Source organism: Chrysemys picta, chromosome 10 (genome assembly GCF_011386835.1).
Source record: "Chrysemys picta bellii isolate R12L10 chromosome 10, ASM1138683v2, whole genome shotgun sequence".
In the NCBI taxonomy this organism is placed as follows: Eukaryota; Metazoa; Chordata; order Testudines; family Emydidae; genus Chrysemys; species Chrysemys picta.
Window position 1 is genome coordinate 69845597 of NC_088800.1, and position 17680 is coordinate 69863276.

A 17680-nucleotide genomic window follows, 5' to 3' on the forward strand; every position below is an offset into this window, starting at 1 on the left:
TATATGATGGAACCCACTTCAAGCCAGGGAGTGCGGCAGCACCCTCAGCACCCCTAGTTCCAGCACCATTGTTGATATACATTTGATTTCATCCCATTTTTGCTTTATGGGTGAATTCACTCCTGTGCAGAGATCCAGTACCAGTCCTGTGCATCACTCTGAAGCCCTCAAATTAAGGTTTAAATAGGAAGTTAGTATGTATAGGCCTTCGTACTGCCCTCTGCACAGAGGTGAATTTCACCTGGAATTAAATTCTACCTCATGAAATCTACACTGAAGTCACTGTGAGGTATAAAAGTAAGATTTTTAAATGACTGTTAAAAATTATTTGATTGACCCTGTTCAGGCAAATAGAAAATCTTAAATTGAATATTTGTGTAATAATCCAAGATGGCTAACACAAGAGACCATGTTGGAAGAAGGTACAATTAGAATCTCATCTTCAGACAAAATCCCATGTGTTTGAGGAAATATAGCTGATGACTTTATTTTTATTACTCCAGATAAATCAGAAAGTTAACTTAGCAATGACTGGTCACACTGCCACTGTTAAATGTCCAAAGGGAATCTTCTGTCTTAAGAAGCAGGATCTGTTAACAATTATTTATAAAATAAGCATTTTACTTTTGGTTTTCCATGAAAGGGGCTAATTAATTTTAAAAACATTTTTCATACTTATTCTGCTGTGCACTCTTTATGAAACTAAATGTTTTATGGCAAGTATCTATTCATCTGTTTATCACAATAATTGAAAACTAAGGCTGCCATTAAAACCAATATATGGAAACAAAATATGGCATATCTATTAAACTGTGTTGGTAGGGCTGTGTTAGAGAATTGATCCCTGCTTGTGGTATGTGTGCGTAGAATATAGTGATTCATATCCTAAAAGCATGTTTAACACAATACTACATGTGAGAGTTTTGTATAAATATAGCTAAAATGGAAGCTATAGTTCCGAACTGGACTAGAAATAGGGAATACACTTTTGACAGTAAGAGCACTTACCACTGGAACAATTTTCCTAGAAGCGTGGTGGATTCTCCAGTACTTTAACTCTTTAAATAAAGAGTGGATGCTCTTGCTCAGTCAGAAATTATGGGCTTGATACTAGAATTACTGAGTGAAATTCTGCGGTTTATATCATGCCGGAGGTCAGAATAGATATTCATAATGGTCCATTCTGACCTTAAAATCTATATATTCTGGGAACATGATATAATAGAACATTAAATCTGAGATTGAGATAGTGTAGCCCAGGGCTGTAGGTGAAATTCTGTCCTCAGATACACTTGGGAAGTTCTCATTAAAGTCACAGGACAGGATTTGGCCCTTTATCCAGTATTACCAATTCTGTTAGCTGAGCCCATGGATGTGTTATCCCTCGATAGTCCTCATCTTGAACTAACTACGTTTTTAATACGTTTGAATGAGTTGAATGTTAACATTTAAAAAGTTCTACTTTCCACTAGTCAGTGAGTGAGGGGCAAAATATTGCCATGATCAAAAACTGGCTGAGAGGGGAAACAAAGAATAGGAATAAATAATCACTTTTCATCATGGCAAAAGGTTAGCAGAGTGCCTTGAGGTTGTGTATTAGGTCCAGTGTTGTTTTAATATATTTATTAATTTGGAAAGGAAGTTAAGCTCTGAGTTTGTTATATATGACAGCTGAACTGGGTGGGGTGAAAGACTCCTCCCCTGGGAAAGGCATAACCTTCTGCAGCTGCAGGAGTGCAGACAATTCCCTATCATAATGAGTAGCCTTTTAGAAATTGATAAAGCCTGAGCCAGCAGATAATTTTTTGGTTGGCTCAGAGCCATTATGTTATGATCTGATTTCAGTTAATGGTATTAAATGACAAGAGACTAGTACTTATCTACATGTCAGAAATTAACAAACTTTTGCACTCAGGTGTGTGGTGTTTTATTACTTTTTATTGATGTACCGTATCACTTCATCCTGCGATTCTGTTAAATCTCGCTAGCTATGAACAAGGTTACAAGGTTGAGTCAGCACTTGGATGGCTCCTAAGGAGCACAGGGTCTAAATGGCACTATTCCCTTTAAGTCTGTACTAAACAGATGCTGCATTGGTGGAACTGTGTTAATAGAGGGACCATCTTTCTAATAAGATGCAAAACAGAAGTCCAGTTCACTTGTTATTAAAGATTTCATGCCATCGCTATTCAAAAAATAGGTATGTTAATACTGGAGTCATGGCCAGAATCTGTTTTGGCAAACTACTGTCTTTCTACCTAAATTCCCTATGAAGTTGGAAAAGATTTTCTTCACTCCCTGGCTTATACTGTTGTGCAATGTGCTGCTTTGTGCCGTTAAACAGTTTGCCACATTTCATCACAGAGCTGGCTGCATTTTAGTGGTGGATGAAGTAACAGCCTGTGTATAGTTGCAGTTTGAGACCTCCATCCTGCAAGTTATTCTCTGCAGGCAAATGACTGAGCCCATAGAGAACCTCACAGACTTCAGTAGAACACAACTCATGCAGATCTACTTGTACAGTTGAGGCCTATGTTTCTAACTGTACTATAGGATGTAAGGCCATTATATTTGCACAAAGCAGTGTTTGAAGCTGTACTGGGTGAACTATTTTGGTGGCAGACAAAAATCTTTTCAAGATTCTTTAATCGTGATCTGTCTTGCAGAATTATTGATGCTGTGTCTATAAATGGAATCCATATTTTGGACTTCATCCTAGTTGGAAGTCTGTTTTTATTTTATAAGTAGGAGTCTACATATTACTATATTTGCTGTGTAAGCAACATTTTAATTAATGCAAAAAAACTTGTTTTGTAGGACTTCTGGAATAAAGTTGGCAGTTTGTAACATATAGACTGTTCCTCAGTGTGACTTAGTGTGAAGTATCTAAGATGTTTGTGTAACTATCAGAGTGACTTTGTTAAATGCTCAAAATACCATAACTGTGTTGTGGACAAAGGTCTTTACACCTGGAAAATTAAAGTCCACTGACGGAATGTGTTTGGTGACTTTTGTGCACCTGAACTGCTAACTCCTGATGCAAGTTCAGTGAAATGTAGGATTTGACTTTGGAAGTTATGGCCTAAATTCCCTTCATTGTGAGGGACTCCTTTTGGCCCATACACCTCACCAGAGAGGGCAGAAAATCTGGGGAAGATTCCAAAGAGGGTTTGTGGGAGGCAAGAATGGCTAAGTGGGATTCTGCACTCCACCCATGTCCACACACAAGCGCTCTCATCTGTACATGATGTTCTTGGTGATGGCCTGTCCAGCCTAGTAGCTGGGTTTTTAAGAAGGTTCTGCAATCATTTTGGAGCTGATGATTTATTGATAGTTTTTCCTCCCAACTCCTCAGACTATCTGCTAAGCAAAAATGCCATTATGAGAACAAAGGAGTGTGTAAGATTTTAAACTTGTCAACATTGCCCGTTTTCTCCATGTAACATTGCTATCTTTGAAGTGGCTGTGCACAGAAATGAGTGCTACAGAGCACTCGGCCCATTGCATAAATATGAGGGTCCATGCTTTGCTTTGTTCCGCAGGTAGAATTTAAAGTCCCAAATAGATTTTTTTTTTAAAGGCTCATAGTCAAGCTGTTGTAGTTAGTCTGCACCTGTTATGTTTGTTCATATCTGCCATGTGATTTTACTGTATTCTGTAGAATCCAAGCTTTCGTTTCAGAAAATGAAAAAAAAAAAAGTGGGGGGGAGGGGAAGGAATCAAACCATTAGCACTTAAGGTTATGGAGATAGCTTTTTTTATATAAGTCCATGCGCTAATATTTTGTCAAGCCAGCAGCTAAGTTTGCTGAAACAAACAAATGTAAAGTCACTGTCCAGTTCAACCTGACATCAGAACCTGCCAGTGACTAGTACTAATGTACAGACATCCAGTTTGGATCACTAAAATGTAATCAGGAGAGGAAAATGAGCCTGTTTTTTGTTTGATATCTTGAATTCTTGTGTAGAGCTTTTTTCCCAAAATAAAGCTGGATCTCACCAGTCTCATTGGTGTAATCAAAGCAAAAATAACGCCTGTAGCTTTTTAAAAAACTGCTGCTTATAACCTTTTTTTTTTTTTTTTTTAAATCTCTATTTAAACGGGCATATTACTTCAATTGATGTGCAGGTTAGCTGGCTTGCATCAAAGGAATACCTCTTACAAATGGCAGAAAGTCTTATCTTTTTTTCCTGGTGTATTTTTTTTTCCTTTTCCCATAGGAAACTGAAAGATATCTCTTCAGATATCCCCCCCCCCCCCTGTTTTTTTGGGCCTTCCTATTTTCACTGCACCTAGCATCAGATAGGGAGCATCATCTTCAAGAAGTGATCTCTGAATGTCATCTCTGAAGAGGTATCTGAAACATTTACAGATCTGCATATAGAGTATACAACATATGATAGAATGGATTTTTCTCTCTTTAATGAAGGTAGCAAACTTCATACCCACAACTCAAGTAGCAATGTCAAAGATTTAACCTCAGATATGATAATAAAGAGACTCTTGCGAGTCACACCATGCACAGGAAATGATACACAGAGTAACTGCTTTCTATTGTTGCGTATGTGCACTGCTGTTTTCTTGATGTGTGTTGCATGTTTTAAAAAGCTGAAATTTGGAGTGTTCCTAGATCCTGGTATTCCTCAAAACCTTCCCTTGGAAAAGTAAACAAGTATTTGAAGTTAGGAAAATACATTATTTGCATTATCCAAAGTAGTTCTTGTAGTAATTTTTGAGAAGTACAAGCAAACACTACAGATACAGTTGTGACCTTGCCAGTTACCCAAAATAAATTGACAAGCTTTTAAGAGCTACCACTGTATGTGATATATATTTTAATTGCTGTTGCTGCCACTTTGCAATCAGCAGCATCTTATGGATTATTTAATATTTTTTAAAAATCATATTTTAGAGTAAAGATGTATAATGAAGCAATTAGCATTCTGGGTAAGCGGGGCAGATTTGCCAAAGACTCGGATCAGTTCAACGTGATCTCTGTAGTATATAACTCATACTCCAAAGGCTTTTAAGTGGCTAATAAAATTTTGAAAATGTATGTCTTTAATGCTCTTATTAAGAATTCAGGGTGAAATTCAGCCCCATATCCTGATTTTAGGATACAAGTGATGCATTGATACTGTCTGGCCCTCTGCAAGGAGGTAAATATTATCAGTACTTGTGAAGAGCTTTAGGTATTGCTTATCTCATGGCCTTGCCAGAATGCCTTGGCCCTGACCTTGGAGATATTACTACCTATTATCTCTGGAAGTGGGAGGGTATTTCAGACCATGCTGGGAGGCAGCATGATCTAGTGGATGAGTGTGTTGAACTTGGAATCTGGAGACCTGACTCCTCCTATTCCTGGGTCTGTCACTAACCTGCTGTATGGCGGTGGGTAAGTCACTGTCTGTTTCCCCTTCTGTCCTTGGTCTGTCTTCTCTACATAGATTGTAACCTTTTTGGATCAGGAACTGTTTCTTACTACGTGTTTGTACAGTGTCTAGCACAATGAGGCCCTAATCTCGTTTGGGGCCCCTTGGAGCTACATCTACTATAAGTAATAATCAGTCCTTGACATTAAAAAAACAACTTAACTGGTGTAAGCTGATGTTTTGGAGAGAACTGAGTCAGTGGAATCCTGTGAAGTTTTGCATGTCTCTCACAGTTCACCTCCAGAGAATAGCAGTGTGTTGGAAAAGAATGCTGTGGGGATCTAATTTTCCATCTATTTTACCTTTACTCCAGTGCTGGAACTGTCCAGAATGCTTCTCCCAGACAATGTTAAGATAAAATGTATGCGTGAGGCTTGACTGCGGGAATCTCATCCTAAAAACCATGATGGGCTGAAATAATTTGTTTCATATTTTGTCTTAACATCCTTTCATCACATTTTTTTCAGAGCTCTTTTTCATTCTGTTTGGATCTATTTTGATGGGAATATTTTACTGTCGACTGTTGCTAATTTCCTTTTTTGGGCAGTGTGATTTATCTAGCACTTGTCTTCAAATGGATTCATTTACCAAAATTGATTGGTATGTGCTGCTGTTTGTTGCTGTCAAAAATGCACAGTGGTGCTTAAAAACTGCATAGCATTTTGCTGCCTAACTATGATAGTTAAATCAATCCTTTATCTTCAATGACACGGTAAACCTTTTAAAGCTGGAATCATATCTCATAGGTCTATTACTCTGTGATGAGAAAATAAATTACTTTTCTATAACATTTTCTGCTAAGATGTTCTTAAATTGTGGCCTTTAGCTCTTTGATTATGCATTAGATTGTCAAACTTTTCATATTACCACTTATTCTTTCTTTTAAATTTCTCATAAACTTGGATAAATTTGCTTATAATCTTCTTAGTTTAGAGGAGAACAGATAAAACTCCTTTTGAATCTGTTGTTAAAATACACATTTCCAAGAGCTGCAGTATTCTGGAATAGTAATTCAAAGAAGAAATAGTCGGAATTATTACGTCTCTCCTCACTGAATAATCTTAGATTTAAATCTCACATAAACATTTGAACCTCCTATACAGTTAGAGGGGACTTGAAATTAATAGTTTGGATGTGGATAGATATTGGAGCTGTTTTTGAAATGAACCTTTAAGACATTGGAAAGTTACTCCACCAACATCAGTGAATTTACCCCAGAGATGAATCTGGCCTTGTATGAACAAGGACTTAGGGTATGTCTACACTACGAAATTAGGTCGAATTTATAGAAGCCGGTTTTATAGATATCGGTTTTATACAGTCGATTGTGTGTGTCCTCACATAAAATGGGGGCGGACCGCGTCCACAGTACCGAGGCTAGTGTCGACTTCTGGAGCGTTGCACTGTGGGTAGCTATCCCACAGTTCCCGCAGTCCCTGCTGCCCATTGGAATTCTGGGTTGAGATCCCAATGCCTGATGATGCAAAACAGTGTCGCGGGGGGTTCTGGGTACATGCCGTCAGGCCCCACCCCCTCCGTCAGAGCAATGGCAGACAATCGATTCACGCCTTTTTACCTGGGTTACCTGTGCAGACAACATACCACAGCAAGCATGGAGCCCGCTCAGCTCAGCTTACCATCACCATATGTCATTTGGGTGCCGGCAGACATGGTACTGCATTGCTACACAGCAGCAGCTAATTGCCTTTTGGCAGTAGATGGTGCAGTATGACTGGTAGCCTTCATCGGCTATCTGGGTGCTGGCAGACATGGGGCTGCATTGCTACACAGCAGCAGCCCCTTGCCTTTTGGCAGTAGATGGTGTATTACGACTGGTATCCGTCGTCATCGTACTCCCGTTCAATCATAGGCACCTGGGCAGACATGCTTTATCTCTTGGAGACTCAGTCCTGCCGGCAGTCCAATTGAACCGTCTTGACGATGATGGCTAGCAGTCGTAGTACAGTATCTTCTGCCATGCACCCAGAAGATGCCGAGGGCTATCAGTCATGCTGCACCGTCTGCTGCCAGCTTAAGATGTAAAAAATAGATGTATTCATTTGCTTCCCTCTCCCCTCGTGAAATCAATGGCCTGCTAAACCCAGGGTTTTGTGTTCAATCATTGGGGGGGCCATTCTGTGTGACAGTTGTTTGTGTTTCTCCCTGATGCACAGCCACCTTTGTTGATTTTAATTCCCTGTACCTGTACGCCATGTTGTCAGTTGCCCCTCCCTCCCTCCATCAGTTTCGCGCCTTTTTTCAGACCAGACTCCATAGCACTGGGATCATGGAGCCCGCTCAGATCACCGCGGCAATTATGAGCACAGTGAACACCACGCGCAATGTCCTGGAGTATATGCAGAGCCAGGACATGCCAAAGCAAAACCAGGACCAGCCGATGAGGCGATTGCAGCGCGGCGACGAGAGTGATGAGGAAATTGACATGGACACAGCCCTCACACAAGGTACGGGCCCCAGCAGTGTGCAAATTATGGTGTTACTGGGGCAGGTTCATGCCGTGGAACGCCGATTCTGGGCCCGGGAAACAAGCACAGACTGGTGGGACTGCATCGTGTTGCAGGTCTGGGATGATTCCCAGTGGCTGCGAAACTTTCGCATGCATAAGGGCACTTTCATGGAACTTTGTGACTTGCTTTTCCCTGCCCTGAAGCGCCAGAATACCAGGATGAGAGCAACCCTCACAGTTGAGAAGCGAGTGGTGAGAGCCCTGTGGAAGCTTGCAATGCCAGCCAGCTACCGGTCAGTCGGGAATCAATTTGGAGTGGGCAAATCTACTGTGGGGGCTGCTGTGATCTAAGTTGCCAGGGCAATGAAAGACCTGGTGATATCAAGGGTAGTGACTCTGGGAAACGTGCAGGCCATAGTGGATGGCTTTGCTGCAATGGGATTCCCAAATTGTGGTGGGGCGATAGACGGAACCCATATCCGTATCTTGGCACCGGAGCACCAAGCTACCGAGTACATAAACCGCAAGGGGTACTTTTCAATGCTGCTGCAAGTCCTGGTGGATCACAAGAGACGTTTCACCAACATCAGCGTGGGATGGCCGGGAAAGGTACATGATGCTCGCATCTTTAGGCACTCTGGTCTGTTTCGAAAGCTGGAGGAAGGGACTTCCTTCCCGGACCAGAAAATAACTGTTGGGAATGTTGAAATGCCTATCGTGATCCTTGGGGACCCAGCCTACCCCTTAATGCCATGGCTCATGAAGCCGTACACAGGCAGCCTGGACAGTAGTCAGGACCTGTTCAACTACAGGCTGAGCAAGTGCTGAATGGTGGTGGAATGTGCATTTGGATGTTTAAAAGTGCGCTGGCGCAGCTTACTGACTCGCTCAGACCTCAGCGAAAACAATATCCCCATTGTTATTGCTGCTTGCTGTACACTCCACAATATCTGTGAGAGTAAGGGGGAGACATTTATGGCGGGATGGGAGGTTGAGGCAAATCGCCTGGCCGCTGATTATGCGCAAGCAGACACCAGGGCGGTTAAAAGAGTACAGCAGGGCGCGGTGCGCATCAGAGAAGCTTTGAAAACCAGTTTTGTGACTGGCCAGGCTACGGTGTGAAACTTCTGTTTGTTTCTCCTTGATGAACCCTCCCCCCCCACCCGGTTCACTCTACTTCCCAATAAACCAACCACCCCACCCTCCCTTCCCCCCTTCGAGCACCGCTTGCAAAGGCAATAAAAAGAACAGGAGTACTTGTGACTCCTGTTCTTTTTGAGGATACAGACTAACACGGCTGCTACCCTAAAAGAGGCAATAAAGTCATTGTTACTTCACATTCATGCATTCTTTATTAATTCACCACACAACTAGGGGGATAATTGCCAAGGTAGCCCAAGAGGGGTGGGGGAGGAGGGAAGGAAAAGGACACACTGCAGTTTAAAACTTTAACACTTATTGAAGGCCAGCCTTCCGATGCTCGGGCAATCATCTGGGATGGAGTGACTGGGTGGCTGGAGGCCCCCCCACCGTGTTCTCGGGCGTCTGGGTGAGGAGGCAATGGGACTTGGGGAGGAGGGCTGTTGGTTACACAGGTGCTGTAGTGGTGGTCTCTGCTCCTGCTGCCTTTCCTGCAGCTCAACCATACGCTGGAGCATATCAGTTTCGTGCTCCAGCAGCCGGAGCATCGACTCTTGCCTTCTGTCTGCAAGCTGATGCCACCTATCATCTTCAGCCCGTCACTTGCTCTGTTCATCCCGCGATTCAGCCCGCCACCTCTCCTCTCGTTCATATTGTGCTTTTCTGTAGTCTGACATTGACTGCCTCCACGCATTCTGCTGTGCTCTTTCAGCGTGGGAGGACATCTGGCGCTCCGTGAACATATCATCCTGAGTCTGCCATTTTCTCCTTCTAATTTTTGCTAGCCTCTGCGAAGGAGAAACATTTGCAGCTGGTGGAGGACAAGGAAGAGGTGGTTAAAAAAGACACATTTTAGAGAACAATGGGTACACTCTTTCACGTTAAATTTTGCTGTTCACATTACACAGCACATGTGCTTTCGTTACAAGGTTACGTTTTTCCTCTTATATTGAGGGCCTGCCGGTTTGGTGTGAGAGATCACTCATGCGGTGCCAGGCAACAGAATTCGGCTTGCAGGCAGCCATGGTAAGCCACAGTCTTTTTTGGCTTTTTAACCCTCATAACATGTGGGAATGGTTTCAAACAGTAGCGCTCTCATTTCCCATACCAAGGACCCGTTGGGTTGGCCATTTAAAATGGGTTTGCAATGTAAAAGGAGGGGCTGGGGTTTCCGGGTTAACATGCAGCACAAACCCAACTACCCGCCCCCCCCCCCACAATTCTCTGGGATGATCCCTTCACCCCTCCCCCCCCCACTGTGTGGCTAACAGTGGGGAACATTTCCGTTCAGCTGAGCAGGAACGGGCACCTCTGAATGCCCCCTTAATAAAATCACCCCATTTCAACCAGGTGACTGTGAATTATATCACTCTCCTGAGGATAACAAAGAGCAATAAGGAATGGATGTTGTCTGCATGCCAGCAAACACCGGGACCATACGCTGCCATGCTTTGTTATGCAATGATTCCAGACTATGTGCTACTGGCCTGGCGTGCTAAAGTGTCCTACCATGGTGGACGGGATAAGGCAGCCCTCCCCAGAAACCTTTTGCAAAGGCTTTGGGATTACATGAAGGAGAACTTTCTGGAGATGTCCCTGGAGGATTTCCGCTCCGTCCCCATACACGTTAACACACTTTTCCAGTAGCTGTACTAGCCGCGATTGCCAGGGCAAATTAATCATTAAACACGCTTGCTTTTAAACCATGTGTAATATTTACAAAGGTACACTCGCCAGAGGTCCCTTGTGTGCCCTCAGGGTCTGGGAGCATGCCTTGGGTGAGTTCGGGGGTTACTGGTTCCAGGTCCAGGGTGATAAACATATCCTGGCTGTTGGGGAAACCGGTTTCTCCGCTTCCTTGCTGTGAGCTATCTTCATTGTCTTCATCATCATCATAGTCTTCCGCGTACCCCGAACCCGCTTCCCTTTTGCGTGTTTCTCCATTGACGGAGTCAAAGCACACGGTTGGGGTAGTGGTGGCTGCACCCCCTAGAATGGCATGCAGCTCCGCGTAGAAGCAGCATGTTTGCAATTCTGCCCCAGACCTTCCGTTTGCCTCTCTGGCTTTGTGGTAGGCTTGCCGTAGCTCCTTAATTTTCACGCGGCACTGCTGTGTGTCCCTGTTATGGCATCTGTCCTTCAGGGCCTTTGAGACCTTTCTAATATTTTGCCATTTCGTTTACTGCTACAGAGCTCAGCTAGCACTGATTCGTCTCCCCATATGGCGAGCAGATCCCGTACCTCCCGTTCTGTCCATGCTGGAGCTCTTTTGCGATCCTGGGACTCCATCATGGTTACCTGTGCTGATGAGCTCTGCGTGGTCACCTGTGCTCTCCACGCTGGGCAAACGGGAAATGAAATTCAAAAGTTCGCGGGGCTTTTCCTGTCTACCTGGTCACTGCATCTGAGTTGAGAGTGCTGTCCAGAGCGGTCACAATGAAGCACTGTGGGATAGCTCCTGGAGTCCAATAACGTCGAATTCCGTCCACACCACCCCAAATCTGACCCGCAAAGGCCGATTTTAGCGCTAATCCCCTCGTTGGAGGTGGAGTAAAGAAACCGGTTTAAAGGGCCCATTAAGTCGAAAGAAAGGGCTTCGTCGTGTGGACGTGTCGAGGCTTAATTCGATTTAATCCTGCTAAAGTCGACCTAAACTCGTAGTGTAGACCAGGCCATAGACGGAATAAATAAGTGCACATAGTTTCAGACTCTTGAGGCTGCAAAGTACAGAATGGATCGAAATAAAAGTTCCTATTTTAACTCGCTGGACAACATGAAGCTCGAAGTGGACTGTGCCAAAAGAAATGTTTCTTGTTCACTTAATTTCGAGAAGAATGTCAAATGGTTTCATGGAATGGGTAGGCATAGGGAAGGTTTGCTAGGAAAGGCTTGAGCATGTAGTCTGCCTTTGACAGGTGCACCACATTTCTTCTTTAGAGATCTCTAGTGCTTCAGATTGTTCTGCATTCTACCAGTTTTGCATTTGTGTCAACTTGTATGAGTGCATATTGTTAAGAAATTCTGAGCTGCTTTGTCTGAATGCCACACTATACCTTAGTCATCTTGTAAAATAGCAATAATAAATATTGACTCATTCACAATGGCTCAAAAAACAACACTGTCAAAACTGTATCATTACAAAGCCCAGCGGTTAAGAAGAATGACGGCAAACAGACACCTTCATTGTGTTAGAGTGCCCATTAGTATTCTGTCCACATGGACTTGCCTTGGAAAAATCATCTTAATGGGCTCTGAATGAGCCCAACTGCCAGCCATTGTTGGATGACGAGAGGCTGCAAACTCTGCTACTTGTGAGTTATAGCAATGACTGCCTAATACCAAGCTAGATCAGGGTCAGGAGGCAGCTTAACATGACATCAATCAACAGCAGCTACACAGAGGAGACCTGCTGAGGCAGGATAGAATTCCCAGAGCACACGCAACAGGGGGAAGAGCAGCGTTAAACACTGTCTGTAGTGTCTGCATTGGAGCCAGAATAACAGATTATTTAAAATAAATAACAATTTGGATGTTGTCTGCCAAAATATTCTATAAATAGCTGATGGAAAAAATCCAGTTAACTGTAATTTTGTAAGTGCACATACCCCCTCTCTCTGCACAGCAGTATCTTCGTATCTATAGACTACCTTAAAATCTTGCCAGCTTTACCTAAAATAAATAGATTTTTCTTGTATTTCCCTAAATGTACCGCATACCTTGAATACTACAGTGAGGTTATTCAAGTCAATTGAAGGTTTTTAAGGGTCACCATTGTATGTGTATATAGTTGCAAAGATTATACGTCAAAAGAGACTGCTCAGAGTCCAAACTGAGGATCTTCTGAACTTCTTCCTGGACACACCACTTGGAAACCCTTGTAACATTTTGGGCTTGCTTAGGATCCTGACAGCTTGTATTATTTTAAATAACACAAACAAATAGCTGATGGGGTCTAGTGGGGTCCTGCAGGGCTTGTTCTTGGCCCTATGCTATTTAACATCTTTTATCGATGACCTGAAAGAAAACACAAAATCATCACTGATTAAAGTTTGCAGGTGACACACAAATTGGGGGTGTGGTAAATGATGAAGAGGACAGGCCACTGATACAGAGCGGTCTAGTTTGCTTGGTAAGCTGGGGGCAAGCAATGCTTGTTTTAATATGGCTAAATGTAAACATCTAGGAACAAAGAACACAGACCATATTTACATGATGGGGGAACTCTGTCCTGGGGAACATTGACTCTGAAAAAGATTTGGAGATTTTGGTGCTAGTCAGCTGAACATGGCTTCCAGTTTAATGCTGTGCTGAAAGGGTTAATGTGATCCTTGGGCACATAATCAGGGGAATCTTGAGTAGGAGTAGAGAGATTATTTTAGCTCTGTATTTGGCACTGGTGTGACTATTGCTGGAATACTGTGTTCCGTTCTGGTGTCCATGATTCAGGCAGGATGTTGACAAATTGGAAGAGCCATGAGAATATTAAAGGATCAGAAAACATGCTTAAATTTGCTTTAGCTTTCCATGTTATATGAAGCCCCTTTTATTATTTTGTTGAGGAGAAAAGGTATAACACAGTATCTGTGTTCTTACCGAATGAAAAGAATTTCAGTGGGAAGTATCTCCACTGCAAATATGTACACATTTTCTTTACTGCAATCAATACAGGTTTTCATGGATTTCTGCTCTCAGTTCACTCATGGCTATATTTAACATATGTCATAGTACTTGGCTACATTGTTTTAAAGACTCCTTTTATTGTTGTACAGATGTGTGTTGCAATGAGATTAGTGTTTTATATGGCACATTCCGTGGCTGTATACATCTGTCTCCTACTCTTGTAAATGTGAACAGAACTGCTACGTGGTGACTGGCTTAGTTGTTAAGTGTTGATGTCTTTCTAAATTCCTACTGAGGCCAACTCAGCACATCACCTTGGTGTGTTCTCATCAGCCGTGTAGCTTTGCAAAAATAATTGCTCAGATTGTCTGTATAGTTTTATATGGAGCTGAAGAATAATTTGCATTAGCTGCTGAGACCTACAGCATCGTTGTGAGGACATGCCCTCCATTGACTGAACAGATTTTTTTCTAGGAACTTTGGTTCTGAAATGAACTAATAATTTAATCTTCAATAATTAGTTCATTTTAAAGGTCACTGGTTATATAAGTACAATTATCAGCATCTGTTACTATTTTAATTGACAGGAATGAGCTAATATGGTACAGTATTTGACTTTTTTTAATGTTGTTCTTACAGTCTCTTCACTGTTGCCCCTTGGTGCCTTTCCACTGAACGAGGATGCCAGGGGTCAAGTTAAAGAGATCCAAAGTTAGTGCTGGTTCTAGGCCAGGCATTGTTTTTTTTGCAGTAGAAACCTAGAGCCCAATTCTGCAACTTGCTGAGCACCCTCAACTCCTATCCAAGTCAGTGGGAGCTGCTGGCACTTAAGTACCATTCAGAAAGTGTTCAGGGTCAGGTCTGGGTTACCTATTGATGTAGGCTGCGATTTTCAAAAAGGCCTAAGGGAGTTAGGCACCCAAATCCCATTGGGTTCAATGTTGTTGCCTAACTCATCTAGATCCTTTTGAAAATTCCAGCTATTTGTCCTTGTTTAGATCTTCTATGTCAAAAATGAGATTGAGCAGTCACTCCTCTGCAACATCATGGCAGGGATCCCCAGTGTGTGGCATTCAGTTCCTCCCTGGTTTAGTTGCTAGCATTATCTGTCTGGCGTTTCATTATTCCACATCTGTTAAGAGGCTCATCAAGTACTTGTGCTACAAGGGGTTGAGTTACAAACTGTATCTGATGTGGCACATAACTCAACAATGTGTATGTGTTCCAAAAATGCGAGGGGCACAAAACTAGGAGCAAAAGTAGAAATAGTCAGGTATGACATTGAATTGTAAACCGCAGGCATGGTTATGCAGTGTGAATTATCCAATTGACAGAACTATTGCTAGTGCATTGAGTATGACAATTAATCTGCAACATTTTGGTGCCTCTGAGCCACTCTGTTGTAGTGCCTTACAAATGTCATGAGAAGTCACAAACACATTTGTGGTTTTTCAGACAGGAATGCAGCATCTCATGGTTTTATATTTAGAAAGAATATAGATGACAGGAAGACAGTGTTGATAAGCATATGTCACATGACAATGATAAAGCTTCATTTGCCTCCCATATTCTGTTCTAATCAGATGGGCAATTTATCAAGGTAAAAAGCATGGGCTGGCTGGAAGCCAACCCTGTAATAACATGTCGTTTCCACCCAGTTGTAATTGAACAATGAAGGATTTTTTTTTATTATTATTAACTTTTCATTCCCTTAGAAGTTTTTTGGAAATTCCCCAGAAGCTCTGAACTAATGACAGCTGCTGCCATGGAGCTACGTTTCTGGTGGTTTTAAACTGTTTTCCTCGAGGGTAAAGTCACATCTTGTGTTTTGAAAAAGATGATAAATGCACACTTCTGAGATACTCAAATAATTTTTATGAGCTCAGCTGCTCCATAGCATACATTAACTAGTCAGTGATTACAACTCAAGGAAAAGACGGGGCCTATCCAAGCTGTCTAGATACACTAGTTAAGCTCTACTGTTGCACATTTGGTCTTACTCCAGCTATGGATCTAGCAGCAGGATTTTAACACTCAATAGCAGAGAGCTGTTGCTGAAGATCCCATTGTAAGTCTTCTATTCCGAGAAATACATGATGGGCTGTCCAGCTTTTTCCCCCAGGAGCTTTGAATAAATTCTGAAAATGATGTGTAATTAGAATCTATAGCTATATCTACAAGTATAGATAAGCATATCTTTGTATATTATTGGGTGGGGGAAGCTGGTAGCGACCCCAGTTTGTAGATTGCCTAGCACTTTCCATTATAAAAGATTCTTGCAAACTTTTTTGAGATACTCTTACACTACCATTGTTTGCAGTAGGCCTTTGAAATTTGGCAGGGAGAAAGCTCTTGGGCTACAGAAGTGTCTTTTTCTTTTTTTAAAATTTTCTTTGTCCTATGAAATTTCATTCAGGTGTAGCTGAGCTGTAATCTTTTGAAAATCTCTGTTTCACTTGTGTTCCTCAGAAACATTGTGGCAGCATGGTAAAATAACGGATGGTGAACATTCTAATCTCAGGCTGTGTCCATCCCACTACCAAAGCAGTAGCAGCAGACACTGCAGGAGCCCCATAGCAAACACCCTCTCTTTGTTGCACACCATTCAAAGCCTGCAATAAATATAGAATTATTCATTCCCTTCACGGTCTTTTCTAAGGCTTGCCACAGTACCTGAGTGCCTCACAAACCTTGTCACCACATCAAGATGATAAAAGTATAATCACCATTCTACAGATCGGGAAACTAAGACAAAGAGACTTGCCTGAGGCCTCACAGTGTATTGGTGGCAGAGTCAGAATTAGAAGTCAGGACTTTCTGGCTCTCAGCACTGTTCTCCTTCCCCCATACCACACTGCCTTTCTGCCAGTGGAGCTGAGCCGCCATAGCTCTCATTGACGTCAGTTGTGGCTGTGAGTACTCAGTACTGCTGCAGATGAGTTCCCAGGTGGTCAAGTTGGGCCCCAAGAGGTGCAGTTGCTGGCCACTTCCAGAATTGTGGTTTCGGTGGCTTGCACAGTGCTACATATGATGACTGTGACACAGGCAGGGATCAAACTGAATTTTCCTGTGTAACATTTTTCTGCCTTAACAACAAAAGTATCCTTTCTCTTCCTGCAGTCGCTTGCCTTGTTCTCTACACATCTTCTAACTTGTAGAGAAATGCAGCCTCATTCACTACAGAGCCCTGATTCGTTGTCCTTCCTGTGCACTGAAGGAGGCAGGGGTCCCCTGAATGTATAGTATGCGTGATCGTGTCATGAAAGGCTCTATCATAATGTACATGCAGAAGGGGGCTAAATTATGGTTCCGTGAGCAGCCTAAATGCTGGCATTCCCTAACATTCAGCTTGTTCTATTGGTGTTTTATCAAGTGAGCTGCTTCAAGGTCAGCATGCCTGTTCCAGCCAAGTCTGCTCCTGCTCCCAAGAAGGGCTGTAAGAAAGCGGTGACCAAGACCCAGAAGAAGCGCCGCAAGACCAGGAAGGAGAGTTACTCCATTTATGTCTACAAGGTGCTGAAGCAGGTTCACCCCGACACCGGCATCTCTTCTAAAGCCATGGGCATCATGAACTCCTTCGTCAATGACATCTTCGAGTGCATTGCTGGGAAGGCATCTCACTTGGCGCATTATAACAAGCGCTCCACCATCACCTCCCAAGAGATCCAGACCGCCGTGCGCCTGCTGCTGCCCGGGGCGCTGGCCAAACACGCCATGTCGGAGGGCACCAAGGCTGTGACCAAGTACACCAGCACCAAGTAACTGGTCTCTTTCTCTAAAAAAACCAACAACACTGAAGGGTTTGACTTTGCCATCTAAATAATGTTCCTTTAACGTAGCTTTTTATGCGCGCAGCAATGTGGACAATATCAGAAGCAAATTTTAAATGGTTGAGGTGGCGCAACTTGAAATAGTCATCACAAGGGCACCAGAATTATACCTGGCCCTGACTTTCATATTGAGGATAGTCCCACTTTCCTGGGCAGTGATGTGGCACCTGCCAGCCAATGGCAACATACTC

At 42.9% G+C, this 17680-nt stretch overlaps 2 protein-coding genes across 2 annotated transcripts in view; both read left to right on the plus strand.

Moving 5' to 3' along the window:
* Positions 1-17680, plus strand: part of XYLT1 (xylosyltransferase 1) — a 315876-nt gene that overhangs the window by 25443 nt on the left and 272753 nt on the right. The window lies entirely within an intron of this gene.
* LOC101953757 (histone H2B 8-like) lies at positions 16876-17555 on the plus strand. Its single transcript, XM_008173024.4, has one exon. The coding sequence runs from the start codon at positions 16984-16986 to the stop codon at positions 17419-17421; it is 438 nt and encodes a 145-aa protein (XP_008171246.3). The 5' UTR covers positions 16876-16983; the 3' UTR covers positions 17422-17555.